General features: G+C 49.5%; 1 protein-coding gene across 1 annotated transcript in view; it reads right to left on the bottom strand.

Moving 5' to 3' along the window:
* LOC144791841 (putative cation-transporting ATPase 13A4) overlaps positions 1–23511 on the bottom strand; it is a 350880-nt gene that overhangs the window by 95035 nt on the left and 232334 nt on the right. The window contains exons 14-17 of the mRNA XM_078666620.1: positions 18643–18793; positions 17096–17182; positions 14208–14364; positions 5148–5265 (exon numbers count right to left, since the gene is read on the bottom strand). Of these exons, the coding sequence (XP_078522746.1) occupies positions 5148–5265; positions 14208–14364; positions 17096–17182; positions 18643–18793 (513 nt within the window). The remainder of the gene's footprint in view (positions 1–5147; positions 5266–14207; positions 14365–17095; positions 17183–18642; positions 18794–23511) is intronic.

The raw sequence follows: 23511 nt of genomic DNA, 5'->3' as shown, positions 1-23511 counted from the left end.
GAGACAGGAATGTCAACTGTAGACAGAGGAACATTTAGTTCACCAATCCACTGTTTGGTCTCCCCAGCTAAGAGTCACCAGGAAGAGCCACTCTAGTGACACACAGAGGCAAGAGAATGACTCAGTCTACACTTCCATGGATAAGTCTGCCCAGGTGAAAGCTATCCTGTAGAGCCCCCCTTGTGAAATACTGAGGCAGCCGAGAATCTTCCAAAGAATAAACTGCTCAGTCCACCAAGCTGAGTGTTACCAAGGACAAGCACCCTTATGGGATACAGAAGCAGCAGAAATTCATTCAGTCCACATGAATGTTGTGAGGACCACCTGGGTGAGAGTTACCGAGAACAGCCACCCTTGGGGGATACAGAGGCAGCCAAAATCCATTCAGCCAACATAATCATTGAAAGGTCCACCCAGCCGAGAGTTAACCAGTGGAGCTATCCTGATGAGGTACAGAAGCTACCAGAATTTATTTAGTCCACATACGCATTGAGAGGACCCCCCAGCTGATGGTCACCGAGAATGAGATGCAGAAGCTGCCGACAATAACTTCCTCCACAGACCCATTGTTAGGCTGGCCCGGCCGAGAGCGGTCTGAAACAATCTCGAAGATGAGATGCGAAGCAGCGGAGATCCACATGGGACACAAACTCCTGGTTGGGTCCACGCAGGTGATTTACAAAGGGTCCTAAGAAAAACTATCAGTAGAGCCTTTATTATGTCCACCAAGGTGAAGACGCAAAGGCCAAGGAAGAACTACTCAGACCCAAAGCCACAATCATAAGAGGTAAACAGATGATAAATCTCATTGAGTAGAAACATCCTAGAGAGGTGAAGCCAACGTGCACCGTCCACTGAAGCCTCGCTGAGTCCATGTAGACAGTCGGCATGAGGGCCGCTGGGGAGTTATATAGTTCACATCCTTTTAGTGTTTTATTAAGCACCAGCATGTCTTGTTTCGGACTGCTTGCCAGGAAATCCAACAAGTTCCTTTAAACTTTCAATACTCATGGTTTTTTATGTATCACAATCTTTTGCAATCCCTCATTTTGTGCCCGAGTCATGGCAGGCATGTGAATGAAACATGGGTTAATAATTTTGGACTTTTTAATTTGATTTAGTAACATACATGCCCTCCCACCATTTATCTATTTATTCATTTATTTATTCAAGAGTTTTATATAGCGCTGGCTAGACCCGGAGGTATCAGAGCGCGCTTTACATGAGGTTCCACAAAAATTACAATTACAAGATTACATCAGTTTCAAATGACATCAGTTGCTAGAAAAACAATTGCAAGAGCGCAGAAGACGAGATAATTGAAGTGTAGAGGGGAAGTAGTGGGGGGTAAGGGAGGTGAGAAAGTGAAGATAGGGGAAGAGAACAAACAGTAGAGACGAAAGGAAGTCTGTCTAATGACCAACTGGGTAGGTGACGACCAAAGGAGGGAGTCCATGGCCCATCTGCCCTATAGCTAAACCAGATAGCTCCATTGGGCATCAGACAGAATAGGTCAGTCTCACTACATTGAGAGAGGAGAGAAGGAGAGAAATAGAAAGAGGGAGGAAGCGAGCGGAGACGACAAGAGAGATGAAAGGAAGTCTGTCAAAAACCCGACTGGGTAGGTGACGTCCAGGGAGTGAATCCCCCGCCTGTCTCCCCTATAGCTAAACCAGGCAGCTCCATCGGGCGTCGGACAAAATAGCTAGATCTCAAATGAGGAGGGAAAAATTCACAGATAGAACGGGGGGACTAAAGGGCCAGGACAGGTGAGGGCAAAGGTCAGAAGCAGGAAAGTGGAGAAGAGTAGAGTAGAGTCATTGCGAAGTTCCTTTTTGGAATTCTTTAAACATAGCCACTAAATCCGCTTTTGTGATCGCCATTGCAGTGGCTCCTGCGTCATCTCACAGTGTCGGGCGTTTGTCTGAAGGAATGAAACAAATCCGAGACTTTACCCGTCTGCTTGCTCATCGTCTTCTTTGACGGCATAGGGTGTGGACCAGGCTGGCCCCTGAGTAGCTATCTGGGATGAGGCTGCTGCACTCCCAGTTGTAGGTGACTGAGTGGGAGGATTAAGGCAAAGTGAGGGCTGTCGGACCCCCAGGCGCAAATTCTGCGAGGGATATGCGGCTCAAATTTAGGAATGCCTCATGGGGAGTGCAATAAAATTTGGTTCACACATCAGGTTGTGTAAGAAAGCCAATTTATGTGTAGGACATCAATGTATCAATGGAATTCAAGCATCTTCAGTCGAGGGCAGATAGATTTTTCTATCCGCTGCCCTCGTCAGGCTGCCTATGTTGCCCCTCACTGGTTGTTGAAAGTCTTTAGAATAAGGGAGTAGTCTGATTCTGGTTGTCTGAACCCCATTCAGAGGACCACGGGGCAAGAAGAGGTTACTGGACCCCCCATGGGGCCTTTTACTCCTGCTATCCCAGGGCCCGACCTACTATGGGTTCTGAGCAACTGGGCCTAGTATCCCTTAAGCACTTGACTCTCAGTGGTAGTGCGGGTCGAGCAGTCCAAGGCTTCTCAGGGACAGGGAGGCACAGGGGAGTAAACCCATGCTCACAACTCAAAGTACACGCAGGAGCAGTAAATTATTGTACAGTCAAATACTTGCTTTTGTGCTAAAAAGTATTTATCTACAACTACAAAGTAAAATACGACATTCACAAACAATACGCACAGTTCCCCGAGGTCAGGGCTCTATGTCTCATAGGTGGAAAGCTGAGCCCCACTCCCTTCAAGCTAGTGAGAGTGGTTATTCCCCGTTCACTATAGGCGGCATTCAGGTTAAGCTCCACTAACAGCCCGAGTCTCAAGAGACCCACACTGTATAACAGTCAAGTGTTCCAGTGCCAAAGCTCTATCTAGCAAGCAAGCTCCCCCGGGGTCAACTGGCCTAAAATCAATCCTACACCAGCAGGATCGGAGTGACCGGAGTCACTGAGCGTGCCCCTCCATGGGTGCTGGAGCTGCAGCGGCTGCCTGCGGTAAGTCTTTCACACGGGCGGCCCAGGGGGACTACGCTTGACAGTCCTCGAGTTCTTCACACATGGTCCTGCTGCGGCCGAGGAGGTTCCCAATGCTCCTCAAATCTGGTTAAGTTCATCGCCTCTTCCCAGTGGGAGGGGATGTGATGGCCCTGGCACTGGTCCTCAGTCATGGCTCAGGCCTGCTAGGATCACCACGGTGGCTTCTCTCCTCCAATGACGTTTTCGATCAGGTCACACATCCTGCTTGGCATATGAGGTCACCATATTTCCACTGCACACTGAGTCCGACCCAATCGGCACAGTGATTCTCTTCACAATGGCCTCAAATGGCACAAGGAGTCACCAGATTACAACCGCACACCATGGGCTACAGCCGACTCGGCACAGCAATATTCTGCACGGCAGCTCCTCCTGGCATACGGAGTCACCGATTTACTGCCATACATGGGCTACAGCCAGCTTGGCATGGCAATACCCTTCACAGCAGCACCCCCCCGGGCATACGGCTTCACCAACCCGACACTGTACACAGTCCATAACCTGTTCAGTGCAGCAACACTCACAGCTCAATTCTTAGTAGCCGTCTTCTGGCATACATGGGTCACAAACCTTCGCTGCACACTGGCAACATCCTGATTAATGCAGCAGCCATCTCCTCAGACTTTGCTACCGGGATCCACTTGCCAGGTCAGGTTCCCCACTGTACCTCGCTCCCTCCAACGCACTTCTCTTCCTCACAAGGCACACTTGCCATGGCAAGCAGGCTTGTGCTGGTGCTCCAGGGCGGGTGGTGTTGGATTCCCTGGATGATTAATTCACCTAGCTGGGAGGCCAGCAGGCTTTGACCCCCAGTCCAGGTCACGGGCAGACGTCATGCAGAGCTTCTCCTCCCCGCAGAGCCCAGCTGGATGCTTACCTGATGACCATTTTTTACATTCAACCTCCCCCTTCTTATAGTCCCTTTCGAGACACCAAATGTGATTTAGAGTCTGAGTCTGAAGTTTATGTTGGGGTGGGCTTGCCTTTGCAAACTCCTCTGTTCTCTCCTTCTCCTGAAAGCAGTCTGCCGCAGCAGGAGCGACTCCACATCTGAGAGCCCCACAACACAGCCATGGGACTGACAAGAGGTTCACACCTGGGTGCTAGCCACAGCGATATCTCTATCAAAAGGTTAGCCCAGAACCCCAGTCGTACATTTTATAATCGTCTTATTGCCCCCTCTCCTTCAGAGCTGTGCCCGGGCCCCTTCCATGCGACCTCTCTCTGAATCAAAGAGCTCCCTTTGAAGTGCCCTGAGGGGCCGGGCTCTCCCTTCCTCCAGTGGGGGTGACACCCGGCGTACAGGAACGCAGCAATACACAGATCTGTCAGGGGGGATTCCTCTACCTCCTCATGTTACTCCGGCAGTTCTGGGTCCCCGAAATGGATCCTAGAATGTCCCATGTATTGTACCATTCACAAGCACTCATACACCCAGCACATGCATATACTACAAGGGTGTGGCATAGCACTGATTAATCCCTGGGTTGTATCATTCACAGACAAACATACACCCAGACCACACCTGCACGGAGCAGCACTACACACCAAACCAATGTAGGCGAAGGATAAGTTAAGCACACAACAGCAGGACTTTACATGAGTGAGCCTGTCGGCCTCACTCCAGTGACAGGGGGTAAACGGTTCTGTTCACTACTACTGACCACTACATGGTACGCTGCCACCACCGCGATTGTGCTGGTGAACGCCTGGTGAATGCGGAGTCCTTCACCATCATTAGGGTAGCACTTTGGGCAACCTCCCGGTCCAACTAGACCACATTCCGTGAGACAGGCCTTTGTCATGGCATACACGCATGATCTGTGTTCACCCATGACAACAAAAATTAGCATCAGGGATTCAGACATTATTAAGTTGGGAAAGTCACGGCAGGAGTTTACGTCCATCACCATGCAAGGGTCTATGCCGTCCAAACACTGGTGATAGTCTTTACTGATGGAGCCCAAAAAGTGAATAATTAGTGATAGACTGCTTCAATCTCACGGGGGAAACACGGCACCAGTGTCTCACACATTGTGCAAACACCATTCTGAGTTGGCAACACAGGGGAAAGTTACATGATCCAAATATTGGCAAATTTAACCGTACCTCTTCAGGTTTGCTAGTTGGGAGTGATGCCGCGTCTCCAGGGTTTTACAGGCCAGCCCGATCACACGGAACCCTTGCATGGTGTAGTGCTGGAGTTCACTCAAAAAGTTGACAGGCACTGTTGAGAAAGAAGCAAAGAACATCAGTGTGGGTGACTCGTATAAAGCGAAATGAAGGCAGCAGCATTATACAGCAGGCTGACATCAAGAGCTGTACACGACTCTTCTTTGTTCATATTTGTCATAATCCAAAGGTCAAAGCGTACATCGAATCACCTCCCATCTTCATGGACCTCCATCGGCTTCCCTTGCCAGTCCGCACCATCTTCAAAAGCAGCTGCATTATTTACAAACCATCACGACCAGCCCCCCACCCACGTGTCTAGGAGACAAGCTCACCATCTCTGGTGGCTGCAGCCAGGACAGCATCAGACTGCAGAGTAACAAGAAAAACAGACTTCAGGCTTCCCATCAATGACCCCGGGATCTCAAACATCCCCATCTCCATCAGGACCTCCCAACGCTGCTTCGATCTAGTAAAGACTCCGCTCTAGAAAGAGACCACATCACGGTGCATCGACCGTCCACAGCCAGCTTCCTGTTCTCTCACTAGTTGACTTTATGCTGGACTTCAATGATGTCCAGCTCGCCACTGCCATTTCTCCATATTCGCACTATAGAAACACACACTTGTCCATAACTATATGTTGAAATACAGCCCTTCGCTGGCATTAGCAGAAGGCACATGTGCCACTGCTGTGGTCTTGTAGAATCATGAGCTATCAGGATGATATGTCTGCATTGATCTGTGGTCCCCACAGACCAGAGCCTCATAAGGGGTGTGTATTCTCACTGTCTCGCTACCTCCCTGACCTCCTGTTGGTGTTCCTCGCTCCAGGTGTCCATGTTCTCATCCCCTTGTTTTTGAGTCTCTCTCTCATTGCCGTCTTCTCACTGTCACCACCTCATCGTCTCCCGGTGCCTGTGTCTCAGAGTCCTTGTTCCATTTACCAGTGTCTATTTCTTCTGTCACGGTGTCTAGGCTTTGTTAGATGTCTGGAACCATGCAGGCCCTTTCCACATTCACACATCGACACACAAAGGTTGCGACAGGAAAGTCCAGGTTGGGGTCTTGGAGGTGATAGAGCACAGGAGCACAGTGATTGGCTGAAGTACTAAAGTATTTCAGAATGGAGGTCGAGTCCAGGTTACTCCCACTATTTGTGTTGACTTGGGTTTGGAAGTACAAACAGATTCAGCGGTCACTTGTTCAGTATCACTACAGTGCATCACTGGCCCTTGCATTCCCATACCCACCTCTCTAAGTTTCTTTTCTCTTTCTTCCCTTGAGCCCTTCGCTCAGGGTTGATTGTTTGGTGCTGGGTCTGTCTCCTCCTCTGCAGGTCTTGTTACCCTTCATCCTCTGCTCTCCCACCTGCAGGAGAGGATTGATTGCTTGGTTTTCCTCCAATGTATTGAATATGTGTTATTTTAGGAGTATGGGGGCGGGTGGTTCTGTTCGAAGGTCTAAGGTTAGCTGTCAAACAGCTCTTCCACAGTGGACTTCCAACATACATGACCCCCTCCATCTGGGACCACAAGAACCTCTAAAACGCACGTTTTCACTCTGTTCCAACTCCCCTCTTCCCCTCACCATCTATGTAGGAAGGTGGAATCTGACTGCATGGTTACCCCCACTTTTCTTCCTGGTGTTCTGCTGGTTTTTGACTAGTCTGACTGGGATCCTGCTAATCAGGACTCCAGTTTATCTGCTTTCTTCCTAAATTACTTTAAGCACACTACAGATTGGATTCTGGGGCACCCTTATCAGTCCCTAGTATATGGTACATGACGTACCCAGGGCCTAGGTACCCCAGAGGCCTCCCAGGGGCTGAAGTATGTATTGTGCCACCCCTGAGAGACCATTCAAAATGACACCACAGGTCTGCTACTGCAGCCTGTGTAAGGTGGTGCATGCACCCCTTACTGAGATATAGGTTTCCTATATCTATTCTAAATCACTACACATATAAACCTCTATGGCAGGCCTTATCAATCCTGAAGGCAGGGTGCTGGTTTTGTGCAAGAGGGGGCCCCTGCATGAGCGGAGCCCCTTTGCAGCCTTTTGGAACCTATTTTCCGGGGTTGTCTGTGATGCAGCCACCATATATATTTAAGTGCATTATAACCTCGCGGTAAATGCTAACTTTAAAACGGCTGCTTAGTAACTGGTGTGGGAGGGATGATTCCACATTCTAGAGGGCCTTATGTGAAACACCGGTACACCTGGTACCAGCTTTCTCGACCTGTGCAGCACAAAATGGACGCTGCCAGCCACAGACACGAGCCTGCCCTCCTGCTGCTGAGCCAAGCTCGAACAGGGGAAGGCTTGACAATAGATTCCCTGTCACAGGGAGGTGTGACCACCTCCCAGACAGGCTTTATTGTATTGGGTCTGGGTGGGGGCACTCAGAGTGCCAGAAAGTCTGCACTGGGGGCACATTTGGTTTCCCCATGCATTGTCCAACTCAAATCGGTTACAGGAGCCATTTGCTTCAGCTCTGGTGTGAAACTGGACAAAGGACTTGGGTGTAGCCACCCCTCTGTCCTGATCCTCCCCTAGGTGGGTCCCAAGAGTTTGTCCAACCCTTCCCTGGGTATAAAGTGGGAAACATGACTACAGGACTTTGGATTTTACCCGAGACTAAACTCTGCAAGCAGAAACCAAGTACTTTAATGGTCTACACTTCGCTGGATGACAGAAGAATCTCCCTTGGAGTAAAGGAGTTACTCCCCTGCAGCAGCAGGCACCTTAACGCATCTGACAGGTTTGCATCTCCCGAGCTCCTGAGGACTCCGAAGATTTCTGCAACACAGGAGGTGAGTTCCCGGGCATCTCTGAGGTCAATCTGCTCTCTCAGCAATCCGGAGACCAGTATCCCTCGTGGGGACCTTGCAACCGGAACCCCTGTGTACCATGTACTTTTGCAGCAGCATATGCTTTTTGGCGATCCCTGAGGCTGTGCTATGGACTATGTGTAGCCCCGACCCTGAGCAGCATTTCCACTGAAGATATTCAGCCTCCATATTCAGCCTCCACACCAAAACGCACCGCAAACACGGTGCGTTTTGATTCATATCCATGAACAGATTATTAAGTGCATGTTAATGACACTGCGGAGCTTTCAACTGTTTGCTAAGTATTTGCATCACTCGGCAGAACTCATTGTAGATCATATGACTTATACCCAGGTTCTGAGGGACACAGGGTTACCCCATTATCGTTAATTGTTTACAGAAAGCAGCAGTCCCGGAAGAATGCAGTTTGTAGGCTAGGCTCCAGAGGATGGACAAGGACCTTCTGGATGGCTCAAAACACAAAGCCAGCAAATAGAAAGCAAGGAAGGCAGCAAATAGAAAGCAAGGAAATGTGAGTTACAAACCGCAGAGCCAATGGTAAACAATGGGTGGAATACATTCCCAGGGAAGCTTTCTGAAAGTCCCCAAGATGTCACTGCAAACCAGACACCTGCACTGTCTGGTGGGCTGCAACCTAAAAAGGAGGAGGACCAGATCTGGGTGGTAGGTACGCCAATATCTACACGTGTCCCACTCAAGGTCCCCTCACAGCCCAGGTGTGTCTCAGTGACCCTCTCCAGCACAGCCCAGCGGTGCTGTTGGAATAAACTGCACTGCCTGGTCCAATCCTTCGACCGAAGACAAGCACTGCGGGCAGTGGACATGGGGCTGTTATTTGAAGTGGGGAAGGTTGCTATACTCTACAGAGGAAGAGAAATATGTGTCCTGCAACTTCTGCTCAGGGCACATGTCGGATGAGGAGACTATCTGTCCAGGGCTTGGAACAGTAGGGAGTCCTTGGGAAGCCTTTGGTGTGCCCCATCCAAGATGGCCACCACCATATAAACTAATATTCTACACACTTAAACAGGAAACCCACAGTTTCTTCCTACAAAAAAGCTTTCTTAGACAACTTTGAGGTCCTTCCTGCTGCCCTAAGGGTTATTTTGCCGCTGCTGCTGTGTGTCCCCTTATTATACTACACTACCGGTAAGCGACTGTCTTTTTTCAATCTGCAAAGCATTGCTACCATCTTCTGTTGATGACTTGGATCAAACTTGGGATCGTTACCTTGCAGCACGTTGACCAGTCGGTTCAGGTGTGGTGGCGGTGCTAGCAGGTTTATCAGTGTGAGGACTTTGTGTAAACACATCTGATGTTTGCGAGCTCTCTCTGTTGTGTGTTGTGGTGTCTGTGAGACTTCCATGCTCTTCCAAGGTGCCGATACCACGAGTGTGGTTAGTTCATCGCTGGTTTATGATGTCACGTTAGGATGGGATCATTGCCACTCCTCACCCTTCCCGGTAACCACCTGGTCAGGTGCGCACCTCTTGCAATACAAAGCAATTCGGGCAACTAACGTAACATAGCATAACGTGTATTTGTGAAGCGCACATTCACCGGTAGGTATCTTGGCGCTGAATAACAGATTTTTATTGTTACCAACTCCATGGTACATATTTTATTGACCACAGATGGATGAAAGGCTGAGTGGACCCGCCGGGATTTGAACCGGTGACCATGAGGTCTAACACAGGCCCGTGCAGTGGATGCATTTGTCCACTGAGCCATCAGACCAAGAAGGTGGCACTTGAGCTTAGCGCACGTGGGCATAGTCTGCAGTTTGGATCCGATGGCGTACAAATGCATTTCATCAGGATCTAGGCCATGTTTGATCCATAAATGAATGTGGCAGAGGACACATAATGAATGGCTGGTATAGCTCCTGCTGCTTTGGTAATGTGCAAAACTTCCAGACAACTCCACTCATTCGGACTCTAACTAGCAGAAATCCCGCACTTTCGGAAAACCAGATCCAGCGGTTGACCCTTCTCCTACATCTCCAAAGCCATGGATCGACTGCCACTACACATCAGACAGTACACATCAGGGCCTCCTCCTCATGTCTTGAATTCTGCAAGATGCTGAAGTCAAGTAGTCCCTCTAGGCCCTAGGTTCACTTAACCCCCATCTGCTCAACACCCAGGTGATAGTGCACTCTACCAATCTGCATAACATAACTTACCAGGGCTAATAATGGCATGCATAACTCCTGCTGCTCCATTAATGGGGGGAGGGTGAATGATGGGTGGTAGATGCCCCATGCCCCGCTAATGTAGGAAGGAGAGAATAATGGTGGGTACGGTCCCCGCTTAAGGTGACCAGATGGCTCCATGTCACGGAAAACCACATTTCCACCAATTTTACATATAATTGCTATCAGGTGTGTTGGTTCAATGGGCTCAATTAAGATGGACCAAAACGACAACTCCCAGAATACACGGATATGTGAAAGCAAGGCCCTTGAATGGAACAGTGATCTCCCTGTGACATGGAGCCATCTGGTCACCATATCCCGGCTGCTCCGCTACCCTGGCAGCGGGAGAATGATGGCAGGAGTCAGTCTCACTCCTCAAACTTCACAATAATTATCTTGGTACCTTGTTTAAATTAGAACATTGTCCGTCAATAAGAGGATTTATGATCCGCATTGCAGCCCTTCTGACTTTTGTTGGGCTGGTCAATAAATGATATTTCTTCTGGTATAGGCCGCAGGCATGCGCATTGAATCTGTAACTCAGCGGCAGGTCATTTAACCTGCATAGTGCAAGAGCAGCCCTCACCTACAGGATGCAAAGCTACACGAATAAGAATGGGTCCCATGGTCTTCGGACAGCCAGCAGACTCTTAATGGGCCCGCTTCACTGTGAAAAGAGATCTTAATGGAGCCTGCTTCATCTGACTGTACTGTGTAAAGAGACTTGGCCCGAGTCGTAGTAATCTCAGGGCTGAAGACAGTTGCCCGCAATGACCTGGTGTGAGGTGGTCGTTCTAGTCCTCAGAGAAGAATTACTAATACCTCTCGGAATGTGCTCTCTCAGGGCTTTCCCTAGCCAAGGTAAAAACACAGAAGTCCTCACTATTCTGGTAATAAAAGCCCCACTGGCCCAAGTCCCCAGAGTGAGTGTCTACTGCCAGCCGTCCACCAGTCTACTGAGTAGGCGAGAGGAAAGACCCATAAAACTCCTTTAGGAAAGACCCATAGCAGCGCCACTATGAACAGCATTTTCCAAATAAGGAAAACACCAATTTTGCCTACATCAGCTACACATTCCTCGCCGTAGCGCAAAAACCTTTCAAACGCTTGACATCATGGAGGATCGTCTACAAAAAACATATTAGAAGCTTGAAAGTACATTTCTTTAGAAACCAACTGGACAATGCTAGACATTGTCAGCTGTTTGGACTGGTCTGGACTGGTCAAGGTACAATCCAAAAAGCAACCCAAAACTTACCCCACAGATCCTAAACCTCAGCCAAATTGCAAGGATTCTGCCTCCTTCTTCATGGAAAAGACAAGAAAGATCGAACATTACTTGCGGTCACTTGCGGTCATCGACAGAGCACCTTTATCTCACACCTCATTGTAGCACCCCCACTCCCATGACTGCTGAGACAACAGGTAGCACAGCTCGTACCCCCAAAAACAATACTTCGTGAGCATATTCAAAACTTTTGATGGAAGTGCCTTCTTCAAAATCCTGACAACCCTAAAGCCCTCAAATACCAACTAATGACTTTAGTGAGATCAAAAGGTCCCTACTCCCTGTCTGGACTAAAATAGTCAATGCCCCAATGCTTCAGGATCGATCCCTGATTACCATGAAACTAGGCAGGGTACCCCCCATTTTTAAAAAAACGACAGCGAACCAATAGAACCAAACGACCTCTGCTCACTATCTACGTTTCCGACACGGGTCAAGCTCTTTGAGAAATGTGAACACATTCAACTATGCAACCACACAGATGAATTCAGTCTCTTTGATCAATTCCAATTCAGATTCCGCCATGGCCACAGGACTGAGTCGGCGCTCACACACATGGTTGATGATAAACTAAAAATGTTGGATCAGAATGAATCCTACCTTCTTATCCTCCTTGACCTCTCGTCAGCGTTCGATACGGTCAAACTTGACAACCTCCTAGACCTACCTACATGTAGGATAGAACATTCGGGGACCATTCTTAACTGATTTGCCTCTTTACTCCAGAAAAGGACTCAAAGAATCAAGGTCAACAAGTCCCAATCCAACCCCACACGAGTCAGGTTAAGGGTCCCTCAGGGGTTTCGCTCTCACCCACTCTCTTTAACTTATTCGTGGAACCTCTAAATAAATTGGTGAGTTTATCGAACATCCACTATCACATGTATGTAGATAACACAACTGTACTTAAAAATCTCTCCCCCGAAGATATACGTTCTCTAAAATCAACTCTACAGAAACCACAAAACTAGCAGACTGGTAACCCTCTCAAACTAAAGGCTCTCAAAACAGAATTCCTCTTAATTGCCCACCCAAACACTCACCTGACATCGAAGAGTGGATACAACTAGCAGCTCTGTATTGCGTATCACACATTATAGAGTCCGTGAGATCTCCGCGACTAACGCTGGACAAGAATCTTAACAGTTAGGAGCACATCAGCGCTGCCACCAACGGAACAAACTTTCACATGAGCATCCGAAGAAAAATAAAACCCTTCCTTCCCCCAGATGACCTGGAGTCTGCTGTTCAAGCTCTAGGGCTTCCCAGGTTGGAGTATGAGAGTGACACCCTTTGCAGCATACTCAGAGCAAAGCTGGTTCCACTAAGGGCCTCTCTTAACTCTGCTGCTAGACTCATTACAGGATCAAAAAGAACCAATCACATCACTCCTGACCTGAAATCTCTTAAGTGGCTTCCATACGAGGCAAGGATTCATCTGAAGATTGCCTGCATGACCCATAAAGCCCTCCACTTCAACACTCCGAGATACCTTGCACAAAAACGAAAGACTTCCGGTGGCTTCAGAGCATCTTGAGGCACTAGTTCCCGACTGCTGAAACCACCACAAGTTTGTAAAAAGAAAATATATAACTGAGCCTTCTCATGCCTGGCCCGAGAATCTGGACCTCCCTTCCCCCGGAAATCAGAATGACCACTCAACTGCTTCATTTAAAAAAAAGTAAAAAGGATACTGATAAACAAATTTACGTCGTAGAATGAAGGAACTCTACTCCAGGACATGATTTACCCCTTAGCTTGCACGCATGCTTATTTCTCACAGACTGTACGCTTATTCTGTTTTATATGTTTTTGTTCGCATGGGACCTGTGTTCTTCTCTCTAGAGACTCTCCCTTGCCATGTCCCTCCCTGATGATGTTTGGCATTTTTATACATGTCGCCTTGATCATTGTAAAGCGCTCGGTTACGCGCTAGGGTCATGTTTGTGCCATATTAAACTTTATAAATGAATACATAAAACAGGGAGGAAACACCCTTTCTAAATTTTAAGCCAAAAAGGAACTTTAGAAAAAGCAAACAAAAGAGGCATGAATTCCCACAAGGTCTTTGATGTTGTTTTCTTTCTTTCTTTGGCTGTGAGGTGGCCACCTTGGAAGAGTCTGGTCCACATACCTACAACTTAGAGGAATTTTACACAGATCTAAAACAAGCAGCCAGAATAAAATTTAAGAGATTATGACTCCTCTAAACCCCAAGATAATATGGTTTTGTTTGGATTTAGAAAAGATTGTATTTGATTCTTTTGTTTGTATTTAGAAAGGATTCTATTTTATACTTTTGTTTGGATTTAGAGAGTATTGTATTTTTACTTTTACTTTTGGAAGAGAGATGGCGGTGTCTGTTTAACCTTATTAAGGAGAGAGGGCAGTCCAGACCTGTACCTGGTTTCTGCTAACACAGGTGAAAAGCAAACCTAAGTGACACCCTCCTTTACGTTCCTACGTCACGGCCAACCAACTCTGACCAAGGGAGCTCAGAAGGCGCGCTTTGTGGGGCTGTTGCACGATGAATCTTACTTGGGAGATTTAATTATTTCCTTTGGACCAGTCCATTTTTGTTTTACACAACTTTAAAACCATCTCCTTCTAGCTGAGACCCAGTGCTTCAATTAGTTTACTGTGATTTGTAAATACACCTGTGTCTTGTCTGCAGAAACTGGCCACCATCTCAGGAGCGCCCTTCATGAACGCCACGTGGTCGTCCCCTTCGATGACCTGCGTGATGACCGACATCCGCTGGAGCCCGGAGGAAAATGGAAACTGGTGCAAAATGGTGATCCCTTCCACAGGAACCTGTGGGGAAAACAGAAGAGAAGGTTGAAGAATTACAGTGAAAAGACCATCAATTCTCACCAGCAAATCCTCTGACCCTCCTCCATCCTGCATCATTTTCATGGCCTCCAGTGGATGTTTCAGCTGCTCTTCACCTGGAGCAGCCTGAGAGAGTGTGTTGTGGTTTCTGACACAACACTTCAATTATCAATTCCAGGATTTCCCCAACATTGGGGGTTGAAAAGCAAACATCATGTTATATTCTTCAGTTACCATTTTTCTGGTGGATACTCGGTCTCCCTGCAGATTACTCTAGAAGAGTCTCAGGGTTCCAGACTGGATCAAGGACCATTCCACCCTTCTCCATGGGCAGCAGATGGTGCCAGAGGAAGTCCAGGGGGGGCGTCTGAGAAGCACCCCTTGAGGCGCCACTCACAGATGTGAGGTTAGTGCCCCCGGGTGTAGAGGCAAGAAAGAGACAGAGGGACTTCAGGAGGGCATCTGAGAAGCACCCCTGGAGGGGCCACTCGCACGTGTGAAGTTAGTGCCCCCGGCATTAGAGGCAAGAAAGAGAAAGAGTCAGAGGAAGGGCATCTGAGAAGCACCCCTGGAGGTGCCACTCACACGTGTAAGGTTAGTGCCCCCGGCAGTAGAGGCAAGAAAGAGACAGAGCTAAAGAAGAGTCCAGGAGGACATCTGAGAAGCACCCCTGGATGTGCCACTTACGTGTGATGTTAGTGCCCCCGGCAGTAGAGGCAAGAAAGAGACCGAGCCAGAGGAAGGGCATTTGAGAAGCACCCCTGGAGGTTCCACTTGCACATGTGACATTAGTGCCCTCGGCAGTGGAGGCAAGAAAGAGACAGAGAGACTTCAGGAGGGCATCTCAGAAGCACCCTTGGAGGTGCCACTCGCACGTGTGAAGTTAGTGCCCCTGAGTGTAGAGGCAAGAAAGAGAAAGAGTCAGAGGAAGGGCATCTGAGACGCACCCCTGGAGGGGCCACTCGCACGTGTGAAGTTAGTGCCCCTGAGTGTAGAGGCAAGAAAGAGACCGAGCCAGAGGAAGGGCATCTGAGAAGCACCCCTGGAGGGGCCACTCGCACGTGTGAAGTTAGTGCCCCTGAGTGTAGAGGCAAGAAAGAGACCGAGCCAGAGGAAGGGCATTTGAGAAGCACCCCTGGAGGTTCCACTTGCAAATGTGACATTAGTGCCCTCGGCAGTGGAGGCAAGAAAGAGACAGAGAGACTTCAGGAGGGCATCTGAGACGCACCCCTGGAGGGGCCACTCGCACGTGTGAAGTTAGTGCCCCTGAGTGTAGAGGCAAGAAAGAGACCGAGCCAGAGGAAGGGCATCTGAGAAGCACCCCTGGAGGGGCCACTCGCACGTGTGAAGTTAGTGCCCCTGAGTGTAGAGGCAAGAAAGAGACCGAGCCAGAGGAAGGGCATCTGAGACGCACCCCTGGAGGGGCCACTCGCACGTGTGAAGTTAGTGCCCCTGAGTGTAGAGGCAAGAAAGAGACCGAGCCAGAGGAAGGGCATCTGAGACGCACCCCTGGAGGGGCCACTCGCACGTGTGAAGTTAGTGCCCCTGAGTGTAGAGGCAAGAAAGAGAAAGAGTCAGAGGAAGGGCATCTGAGACGCACCCCTGGAGGGGCCACTCGCACGTGTGAAGTTAGTGCCCCTGAGTGTAGAGGCAAGAAAGAGACCGAGCCAGAGGAAGGGCATCTGAGAAGCACCCCTGGAGGGGCCACTCGCACGTGTGAAGTTAGTGCCCCTGAGTGTAGAGGCAAGAAAGAGTCAGAGGAAGGGCATCTGAGACGCACCCCTGGAGGGGCCACTCGCACGTGTGAAGTTAGTGCCCCTGAGTGTAGAGGCAAGAAAGAGACCGAGCCAGAGGAAGGGCATCTGAGAAGCACCCCTGGAGGGGCCACTCGCACGTGTGAAGTTAGTGCCCCTGAGTGTAGAGGCAAGAAAGAGTCAGAGGAAGGGCATCTGAGACGCACCCCTGGAGGGGCCACTCGCACGTGTGAAGTTAGTGCCCCTGAGTGTAGAGGCAAGAAAGAGACCGAGCCAGAGGAAGGGCATCTGAGAAGCACCCCTGGAGGTGCTACTCGCACGTGTGACATTAGTGCCCTCGGCAGTGGAGGCAAGAAAGAGACAGAGAGACTTCAGGAGGGCATCTGAGAAGCACCCCTGGAGGCGCCACTTGCCCTCCACCATGTAGAGGAAGTGGTGAAGGAGGTCGCATATACACGCTAGATATATTTTCCATTTCCAAGATGGAGCCTTCTGATAACCAGCACCAGCTTTGACACACCCGCTCAGATGACCGTTTCACTCTGTGATGTTAGCGACGCTGTTTACGGTCCGGGTATTCACCGGAAACACCTAATGCATTCTGGGCGTTGCAATCTTGCTTGGCTTCCATTAAACGTAGTAGACTAACACACGCAAAATAAGTCATTGGCAGGTGACAATCTCAGAACTGGGTGATTTGAAATGAAGTGGCCATCCTGGCACCCTCTTCTGACCCAAGCTTCAAGGTGTCCAGTTTGACCCAACACCTTTTACATCCGCCAGCCAAACATGACACAAAACTGATGATCAATGCTCACCGCCTGCGACCACTGTGACAATGGAGCACTGTTCTCACCAAGAAGTGTAACCTCGGTTTGTGACAAGTGATTGACTCAGGATGGAAGGTGCCGCACATTATTACTGTGCACATGTAGAGTGTAGTGTATTTTGATCCTTACCGGGCTGGCTTTGGGTCCAGGTTTCACGATCATGCCTTGTGCGGTGTCTTCACCTTCTGCATCTTCACCATTTACATCTTCTATTTCCTGTTGGAAGAATGAACAGGGTTAACAGGAAGTGCTGGCGGTGCCAGTGTGCCAGCCGGGTGACCCGGATGATACTAATCCCATTGGATGAGTCATTGGGGCAAATATAGGAAGGACATTGAGGCCCACTCTTGATGGAAAGGCTGTTGCGACAGTGGTGGTGACCGTAAGGCATTAGCCAAGGGATCCCGGCATCCCCAGAGAGACCTTCCAGGCGGCATACCCTGGTCTCTGCGTCAGTCGTGTACGACCATCTATGGAGCCATCATCCGGGTCAGCAGGTCCATGGGAGGCTCCCATGGAGACTGAATCCTGCTCTGTACCTTTATGGGCATGGCCTGCCCTAGTGTAGGATCAGGGCAGGTACAGAAGCTTCCTGTTACTGAAGGCAGGGAGGACTCATCAAACCAGAAGAAAGAATTTACAGGAATAACAGTTCCACATCTGAGCTCAAAGACGGGAATGGGTTTAGATCTTATTCACAGAAAGAAACCATGGACCGAGCTCAGATTGGCACACTTGTCTCTTTTTGGAATAGGAAATAATATGTGTGACCAAGGACCATGTGAAGTGGCCTCCTCTTCTGCCAGCCTCCCTCCAGTCTCCTCACCACCCTCTCTTTAGTCACTCCTCCTTTTTCCTGAATAATGACTTTCTAACCATCCCTCCTCTTTTCTTTTTCTTCTTCCTTTTTGTTCATCAACTCTGCTTTTGGTCCTTCTTTCATCCCTTCACTCATTCCCTCCGCCCTCTTCATGAGTCTCCTTGTATCTCATGTTCAACACCATTTGTTATTCTTCTCACCTTTCTTCATCCTTCTGTCCATTAGCTGCTGCACTAGATGCCCCTCTCTCCTCCCTTTCTCCCCTTTGTTCACTCACAACTTCTCCAAATCCACTCCTTATCACTTTCATTTCTTCAGTTTTTTCCCCCTTTCATTTCCCCCAAAGGCGCTAGCATCAGACACCTTCCCTAGTCAGTGATGTCAAACAACTTATCCAGCCAGCGGCAACAAACATCACACCCAACCAGTGACACTGGACATCACAACCAACCAATGATTTTGACATCACACCCAACCAGTGACGTTGACATCACACCCAACCAGTGACACTGGACATCACAACCAACCAATGATGTTGACATCACACCCAACCAGTGACGTTGACATCACACCCAACCAGTGACGTTGACATCACACCCAACCAGTGACGTTGACATCACACCCAACCAGTGACGTTGACATCACACCCAACCAGTGATGTTGACATCACACCTAACCAGTGCCGTTGACATCACACCTAACCAGTGCCGTTGACATCACACCCAACCAGTGTCGTTGACATTACACCCAACCAGTGACGTTGACTATCGTACGTCTAATCAGCTACATCAACTATCTTGCCCAACTTTCCGTGCCATTAAGCATCTTACCAGCGCAGTGATGTGGTGCATCTTACCCATCCAGTGGCCTCGAACATCTTCAGGTCCAGCGGATCGCCCTGAACTTTGCCTTCGAGGACTATGAGCGAGTGGCAGGTGGCCATGGCGCCGAGAAGTGGTCCCCAGGGAAGTGTAAAGCTGGCGTTCACCATGAGAACATTCTGGAAACTATTCAGAAGAACAGCGAAAGGTTTGTCGCAAGTTAACGCTTTTGGCTGAGAATTGCATAAACAATGGTCTTGCAAACATTTTAAGTTCTGCATCACAACATTTATTTAACATTTATTTATTAAGGTGTTTAATAGCGCGCTCAATACCAATGATCTGTTACTTCTTAGCGCTCAGCAGAGAGCATGCAGCTTGCTGCTCAGAGGGAAGCGTGCACTCCGAGTGGGCAGCGATGGAGTAACAAGTCTTCCGTCCCTTCAGGTCACTGCGATGAGTTGAATCTAAGACCAGGGTAAGACGTCCCACTTTTAGACGTGTTCTGACTCACGCGCTGTGTTCCTGCTTCAGGTGGGGGTGCGGGTGGTGCATGGTCTTGGACCCCCTGCCATCTGACTCCTGATTTCATCATCTCAATGACCATCAGTTGGGAAGACCCTTAACCCCTTGGGTGCTGACGCATTCCCACCACCAACACTAAGCTCCTTTGTTGCTGTTTCAAGGCACTTTGCACCGAATGATTCCAAACTTCTTTTTTTAACACAAAGGGATCAAGGACAGGTTTGAGTGTTGTGTCCACATTTTGTGGATTATAAAGTTATCCAGGTTTTTGGATTCCTATGGAGGGAACAGAGAAAATGGCCAAAATCTAGCTTTTTTTTCTCTAAATGGGGAAAAAATGTTCAATGTTAAAAAGCATTTAAAAAAAAAAATTAATGCCAGAACAAAAAAGCTTGCTGTACCGAGGTCACCATCTTTGGTGTTTTCAAGAATAGGCAGAGTTGTATCTAAAAATCTATTTTTAATCAGCGTTTTGGAATTTTTGGTAATCCTTTGTATTGTTTATATGGACTCTACCTACTTACAGTTTGTGGCAAACGCGGTTCGAAACATATCAGTGAACCCAAACATCTAAACATTCCTAAAAAGGAGACACAATTTAGAATTCTGCAGCAGGTCATTCGTGTGGATCCCTGAATGAAAACAAATTTAAAAAAATAGGAAAAAATAGAAATCGGTGACCACACCTTCATCAGTAAATGTTTGCCCCAAATGCCGATTTAGAAACCTCATCTACTGTTCCATCTGTCAGGCCCTTCCGGTCCCTGGCATATATAGCGTTTGGTTTCCTAAAAACAAGCGATAGCCTATATAAAAATCTTTTTTTTTTTTTTTTAAATCTTTTTATTGGTATTTAAGGCACCAGCAGCACTGCAGATTATGATGCAGTCTGTTTTTTTTTTTAAGGGGGGGGTTATATATAGCACGAACTAGACCCGAAGGTATCCGGGCGCTCCATATTTGTCCATCAAATATGTCCTGATGGAGTTAGTGAAGGTGTCTCCTGCTTGGGAGTGTCATGTAGTCTGATTAAACTGCCTTACAATATGCAGTCTTGTCATGTAAAACTGCAATACCATTATTTTACAGAACTACTATTTGTCTGAATGTGGCGGATGGCGAGACACGGTCCACTTATAAAGCTTTTGGTGTGCATTAACACCCAAAGCAAGGAAGAGATTTATGACCTCTCTAATATTTGATGTGGCCGCTACACAAAGCCTGCCACCCCTTGTTCTAAGGTCCCTGTGTGGTTATCCACAGAAGGAGTTGCTGGAGCGGCCGTTGCCAGAGCCCCGTTGCAGCAATGACCACAAGACGTCAGCAAGATGGAGGCGAGCTTGTGTGGATGTGGGAAGACTGTTCAATCATTTCTTTTGCCAAGGACCTTTCTCTACTCTGGTGGACAAACAGTTCAACCACCTCCCTTGCAAGGGTCTTTCTCTACTCTGGTGGAAAAACAGTCCAACCTCCTCCCCTGCAAGGACCTTTCTCCACTATGAAGGGCAGGCAGTTAAACCTCCTCCCTTGCAAGGACCTTTCTCCACTCTGATGGTCAGGCAGTTCAACCTCCTCCCCTGCAAGGACCTTTCTCCACTCTGGAGGGCAGGCAGTTCAACCTCTTCCCTGCAAGGACCTTTCTCCACTCTGATGGTCAGGCAGTTCAACCTCCTCCCCTGCAAGGACCTTTCTCCACTCTGAAGGGCAGGCAGTTCAACCTCTTCCCTGCAAGGACCTTTCTCCACTCTGGTGGACAAACAGTTCAACCTCCTCCCCTGCGAGGACCTTTCTCTACTCTGAAGTGCAGGCAGTTCAACCTCCTCCCCAGCAAGGACCTTTCTCCACTCTGAAGGGCAGGCAGTTCAACCTCCTAACCCTGCAAGGACCTTTCTCTACTCTGAAGGGCAGGCAGTCCAACCTCCTCCCCTGCAAGGACCTTTCTCCACTCTGGTGGACAGACAGTTCAACCTCCTCCCCTGCAAGGAACTTTCTCCACTCTGGTGGACAAACAGTTCAACCTCCTCCCCTGCGAGGACCTTTCTCTACTCTGAAGTGCAGGCAGTTCAACCTCCTCCCCTGCAAGGACCTTTCTCCACTCTGATGGTCAGCCAGTTCAACCTCCTCCCCTGCAAGGACCTTTCTCCACTCTGAAGGGCAGGCAGTTCAACCTCCTCCCTTGCAAGGACCGTTCTCCACTCTGATGGTCAGCCAGTTCAACCTCATCCCCTGCAAGGACCTTTCTCCACTCTGAAGGGCAGGCAGTTCAACCTCCTCCCTTGCAAGGACCTTTCTCCACTCTGGAGGGCAGGCAGTCCAACCTCCCCCCCCTGCAAGGACCTTTCTCCACTCTGGAGGGCAGGCAGTTCAACCTCCTCCCCAGCAAGGACCTTTCTCCACTCTGGTGGACAAACAGTTTAACCTCCTCCCCTGCAAGGACCTTTCTCCACTCTGATGGTCAGGCAGTTTAACCTCCTCCCCTGCAAGGACCTTTCTCCACTCTGGAGGGCGGGCAGTCCAACCTCCTCCCCTGCAAGGACCTTTCTCCACTCTGGTGGACAAACAGTTTAACCCCCCCCCCTGCAAGGACCTTTCTCCACTCTGATGGTCAGCCAGTTCAACCTCCTCCCCTGCAAGGACCTTTCTCCACTCTGAAGGGCAGGCAGTTCAACCTCCTCCCTTGCAAGGACCGTTCTCCACTCTGATGGTCAGCCAGTTCAACCTCATCCCCTGCAAGGACCTTTCTCCACTCTGAAGGGCAGGCAGTTCAACCTCCTCCCTTGCAAGGACCTTTCTCCACTCTGGAGGGCAGGCAGTTCAACCTCCCCCCCCCCTGCAAGGACCTTTCTCCACTCTGGAGGGCAGGCAGTTCAACCTCCTCCCCAGCAAGGACCTTTCTCCACTCTGGTGGACAAACAGTTTAACCTCCTCCCCTGCAAGGACCTTTCTCCACTCTGATGGTCAGGCAGTTTAACCTCCTCCCCTGCAAGGACCTTTCTCCACTCTGGAGGGCGGGCAGTCCAACCTCCTCCCCTGCAAGGACCTTTCTCCACTCTGGTGGACAAACAGTTTAACCTCCCCCCTGCAAGGACCTTTCTCCACTCTGGAGGGCAGGCAGTCCAACCTCCTCCCCTGCAAGGACCTTTCTCCACTCTGGAGGGCAGGCAGTTCAACCTCCTACCCTGCAAGGAACTTTCTCCACTCTGATGGTCAGGCAGTTAAACCTCTTTCCCTGCAAGGACCTTTCTCCACTCTGATGGTCAGGCAGTTCAACCTCCTAACCCTGCAAGGACCTTTCTCTACTGTGAAGGGCAGGCAGTTCAACCTCCTCCCCAGCAAGGACCTTTCTCCACTCTGAAGGGCAGGCAGTTCAACCTCCTAACCCTGCAAGGACCTTTCTCTACTCTGAAGGGCAGGCAGTCCAACCTCCTCCCCTGCAAGGACCTTTCTCCACTCTGGTGGACAAACAGTTCAACCTCCTCCCCTGCAAGGACCTTTCTCCACTCTGAAGGGCAGGCAGTTCAACCTCCTCCCCTGCAAGGACCTTTCTCCACTCTGAAGGGCAGGCAGTTCAACCTCCTCCCCTGCAAGGACCTTTCTCCACTCTGATGGTCAGGCAGTTCAACCTCCTCCCCTGCAAGGACCTTTCTCTACTCTGATGGGCAAACAGTTCAACCTCCCCCCCTGCAAGGACCTTTCTCCACTCTGATGGTGAGGCAGTTCAACCTCCTCCCTTGCAAGGACCTTTCTCTACTCTGAAGGGCAGGCAGTTTAACCTCCTCCCCTGCAAGGACCTTTCTCCACTCTGAAGGGCAGGCAGTTCAGCCTCCTCCCCTGCAAGGACCTTTCTCCCCTCTGAAGGGCAGGCAGTTCAACCTCCTCCCCTGCAAGGACCTTTCTCCACTCAGATGGTCAGGCAGTTCAACCTCCTCCCCTGCAAGGACCTTTCTCCACTCTGAAGGACAGGCAGTTCAACCTCCTCCCCTGCAAGGACCTTTCTCCACTCTGATGGTCAGGCAGTTCAACCTCCTCCCCTGCAAGGATCTTTCTCTACTCTGAAGGGCAGGCAGTTCAACCTCCTCCCTTGCAAGGACCTTTCTCTACTCTGAAGGGCAGGCAGTTTAACCTCCTCCCCTGCAAGGACCTTTCTCCACTCTAAAGGGCAGGCAGTTCAACCTCCTCCCCTGCAAGGATCTTTCTCCCCTCTGGTGGTCAGGCAGTTCAACCTCCTCCCCTGCAAGGACCTTTCTCTACTCTGATGGGCAAACAGTTCAACCTCCTCCCCTGCAAGGACCTTTCTCCACTCTGATGGGCAAACAGTTCAACCTCCTCCCCTGCAAGGACCTTTCTCCACTCTGAAGGACAGGCAGTTCAACCTCCTC

This window comes from Lissotriton helveticus, chromosome 11 (assembly GCF_964261635.1).
Source record: "Lissotriton helveticus chromosome 11, aLisHel1.1, whole genome shotgun sequence".
Classification (NCBI taxonomy): Eukaryota; Metazoa; Chordata; class Amphibia; order Caudata; family Salamandridae; genus Lissotriton; species Lissotriton helveticus.
The sequence above is the reverse complement of the archived record's forward strand: the minus strand, read 5'-3'. Positions and strand labels throughout refer to the sequence as shown.